Below are 3,721 nucleotides of genomic sequence, written 5' to 3' on the forward strand. Positions count from 1 at the left end.
TACTCCAAATTGTCGTTCCTAGTGAAGCTTTATCATATTAAGTGTATGTGCGGTGTGAGTGACAAGGCAATGACAATGATTCTTGACTTACTTCGGAACGCATTCGAACAAGCAAAACTGCTAAGGACAGTGTATGAAGCCAGGAAGACAATAACAAAGTTGGGTATTGAATATACCAAGATAGATGCTTGTCCAAATGATTGTATGCTGTACCGAGGTGATGATGAGAACTTGACTATGTGCAAGAAATGTGGGTGTTCAAGATGGAAGTAGAAGACTAAAAAGGGATCTATTATTAGGCTCAATGTACCAGTGAAGAGAAATGGAAAACCTATAGCAGCCAAGACTCTTCGTTACTTTCCCCTCATACTACGACTGCATCGGTTATTCATGTGCAGCAAGACATCAAATGATATGTTATAGCATAAACAAGCGTCTAATAACGATGGTTTTCTTAGGCATCCAAGAGACGGTGAAACATGGAAAAAGTTTGACGCAAAGTATACTAATTTTTTGACGGATCCGCGCAATGTTCGCCTAGCCTTGGTGAGCGATGGATTTAATCCCTTTGGGAATATGAGCACAAAATACTCCATCTGGCCTGTGATTCTTATTCCGTATAATCTTTCTCCCTGGCTTTGCATGAAGCAGACATCTTTCATTCTATCCACGCTTATTCCTGGGCCGAAAATGCCAGGTAACGACATAGATATTTATTTGCAGCCTTTGATAGATGAGTTAAAGCAATTATGGAATGGTGTTGAAACATATGATGCCAAAAAGGGAAACACTTTCAAGATGTGTGTGGTACTGATATGGACTATCAGCGACTTTTTAGGATTGGGAAACCTATCTGGCTGGAATATGCACAGTGGGTTATCCTGTCCTACGTGTAACTTGGACGCTAAGCTACATCAAAAATGGTGCTTCATGGGCCATCAACTCTTTTTGAATCAGGGACACAAATACAGACTATACCAGAATAGATTTGATGGTCAGGTCAAAGGTAGAGATCCACCGAAGAAGCTATCCGGAACAGATGTATTGAGGCAACAGTCTAATGTGCATGTTTCATTTGGGAAGAGTTCAACTGTGACAGTAAAAAAAGACACAATGGTAAGGATGCGGATGAATATGACTCGCATTGGAAGAAGAAGAGTGTTTTCTTTTATCTCCCGTACTAGGAGCATCAGATGTTGCGTCACAACCTCAATGTGATGCATATAGAAAAAAACGTGTGTGACAATGTGGTCTTCACTATCTTAAACGATAGCGGCAAATCAAAAGACAATCTTAAAGCTCGTAGAGATTTACAATGCATGGGTATAAGGCCTGAATTATGGTCGGGGGAAGGTGGTAAATATCCTGTAATATTTGCGATGTCAAATTCACAGAGGGATGTATTCCTGAAGACTCTGCAGAATGTGGTATTTCCAGATGGTTACTCTAGCAATGTTGCTCGTTGTGTTGATTTGCAACAACGCAAGTTATCTGGGTTGAAAAGTCATGACTGTCATTTTTTGATGGAACAATTACTCCCAATTTTGGTGAAGAATGCACTTCCGAGTCCGGTGTCCAACGTGATTGCAAATTTGTCATCATTTTTTCAAGAACTTTGTGGAAAAGCCATAAACTCTATGCAGCTTGCTGAGCTTCAGAATCATGTTGTACAAATCTTGTGTCAGATGAAAATAATTTTTCCTCCATCCATCTTCACCGTCATGGTTCACCTCACGGTGCATCTCGTTGATGAGGTTACTCTTGGTGGACCAATACATTATAGGTGGATGTATCCAATAGAAAGGTTATGATAAACCCCTTTAGTACACTCATATCAATTAATTGTGCATATACTGAGCATTTTATTATATTTATATAAAAGGTATTTAGGACGTCTGAAGCAATATGTTCGTAATAGGGCACAACCAGAAGGCTCAATTGCAGAAGGCTATTTATTTGAGGAAATCCTGACTTTCTATTCTAAGTATTTGGATAATATTGAAACTAGAATCAACCAACCAAGGCGAGTTGATGATGAGCCCGTTGATGTTCTTCATAATTCAGGGGGAAGTATGTTCCCAGCTATTGGAAAGGCATTAGGGGCTGTTTCGCATTTCGAACTCACTCCAATGAAAAAACATCAAGCTCATTGTCATGTGCTAGTCAACTACGATGTCGTGGTTCCATTCGTTGAGTAAGTATACGCTTGTATTTCTAAAATACCAATATAAATTTTTTCTCCCAGTGACTAGTTGGACTAATTTTCTTTTCTCCAATAAAGTATATTTAGGGAAAAGACAAAGCGAAGCTTGCATCATCAGACAAGGTCGCAAGCTAAGATAGATAGTATCGTCCATGTAGAATTTCCTCGGTGGTTCAAGCATGAGGTTGACAGAATACTAACCTGTCCAATGTGTTTTTAGCCTGGAATTAGTAATATATGAAAACCGATTTTAATATAAAGCATGAATGTTATGTGGTTCCAGGTTCCTATGGAAAGTACGCTTCATTTGAAAGAGCTAAAGTTGCTTACGTGCGGTCCCATGATTCAGGCAAGACGTTTTGAGGCGTACAATGTTAACGGGTACAAGTTTAGAACTATCACAAAGGAAAACGGGATGAAAACACAAAATAGTGGAGTATATGTATCATCTAATACAAGAAGTTATGCAAGCATGCGTGATAATAGATTGGCTGTTGGTGATGTTCCGTATTACAAAAAAATTGTAGACATAATTAAATTGAATTACAGCTGTTCCTTCACAGTGGTATTGTTCAAATGTGTTTGGACTGATACCACTACCAGTAGAGGCATCAAACAACACAATTTGGGGCTTACTAGCCTTAATTTCTCTCGTCCAATACACACTCGTAATCGTGAAGAAGATGAACCGTACATATTGGCATCGGAAGCTCAGCTTGTATACTATGTGGATGATGAAGTAGCTAAGGATTGGAGTGTTGTGGTTCATGTGAAACCAAGGGCTTTGTATGACATGGGAGAAGAGAATGAAAAAGTTGAAGTTGATTTTTCTTCATAGTCAGGGTTGAACATGTCAGTGGAATGTGACATTGGAGATTTACTGTTGACAAGGGAGGAAGATATAGAAGACCTCATAGAAAATGGTTCAGAGTCTTTCGATGATGTCGCGTAATGCTTGTATGAAGCATTTTGATGTAATTTAAAAATGATCTTTTTGTCATAAACTAAGTTAAATAAACTCAGCGTTGTACGTTGTTTTCTTTGGTTACTTTATACTTGTGTAGTTTTTATTTGCAGTTAAATATTTATGTTATTGTGAATTCTCATGAGTAAAAGCAGACTTTTTGTTTCTTTCAATGATTTTAATACAGAGAAGTTAGTTTACGTTAAATCTTTATTCCTTCTACAGTTGTTGTTTTTCTTAGGATTGCATTTTTGATAATCTTGCTATCTATTACGCAATATAATTTCACTAGTGTTGCGTTTTGAAAACAATAGTGAACATAACATGACGGTAGAACATGATCGGAGAAAACTGAGGACTTTTCGTCATCCTCTGCAAGCACAACAATTGCTACAGAGCTTCTGTTTAAAAAAATTTCCCAAACTACTAACAAATGTGATGGTAATTGTAAAAAATATGCGTTTAGTTTTAAAATTGTCTTAGCATCTCGTAGTTTGTTTTTTTTCTAAGTCAGTATTTAATGATTTCGGAGTTCTTAGTTTCTTCTATGTATA

At 37.6% G+C, this 3,721-nt stretch overlaps 1 protein-coding gene across 1 annotated transcript; it reads left to right on the plus strand.

Annotated features, from left to right (window-relative positions):
* The first annotated feature begins 690 nt into the window (after positions 1-690).
* On the plus strand, positions 691-3,041 carry LOC112717970 (uncharacterized). The gene is made up of 4 exons (XM_025769887.1): positions 691-1,116; positions 1,185-1,804; positions 1,883-2,180; positions 2,487-3,041. The coding sequence occupies exons 1-4, from the start codon at positions 691-693 to the stop codon at positions 3,039-3,041; spliced, it is 1,899 nt and encodes a 632-aa protein (XP_025625672.1).
* Positions 3,042-3,721: the final 680 nt, after the last annotated feature.

Source organism: Arachis hypogaea, chromosome 10 (genome assembly GCF_003086295.3).
Source record: "Arachis hypogaea cultivar Tifrunner chromosome 10, arahy.Tifrunner.gnm2.J5K5, whole genome shotgun sequence".
In the NCBI taxonomy this organism is placed as follows: Eukaryota; Viridiplantae; Streptophyta; class Magnoliopsida; order Fabales; family Fabaceae; genus Arachis; species Arachis hypogaea.

What these genes read in the sequence shown, in the direction of transcription:
- LOC112717970 (XM_025769887.1), top strand. Translation starts at nt 691, where the DNA reads ATGCCAGGTAACGACATAGATATTTATTTGCAGCCTTTGATAGATGAG. An exon ending in CAGTAAAAAAAGACACAATG is followed by an intron (nt 1,117 to 1,184) that starts GTAAGGATGCGG and finishes CTCCCGTACTAG; the next exon opens with GAGCATCAGATGTTGCGTCA. An exon ending in TGGATGTATCCAATAGAAAG is followed by an intron (nt 1,805 to 1,882) that starts GTTATGATAAAC and finishes TTTATATAAAAG; the next exon opens with GTATTTAGGACGTCTGAAGC.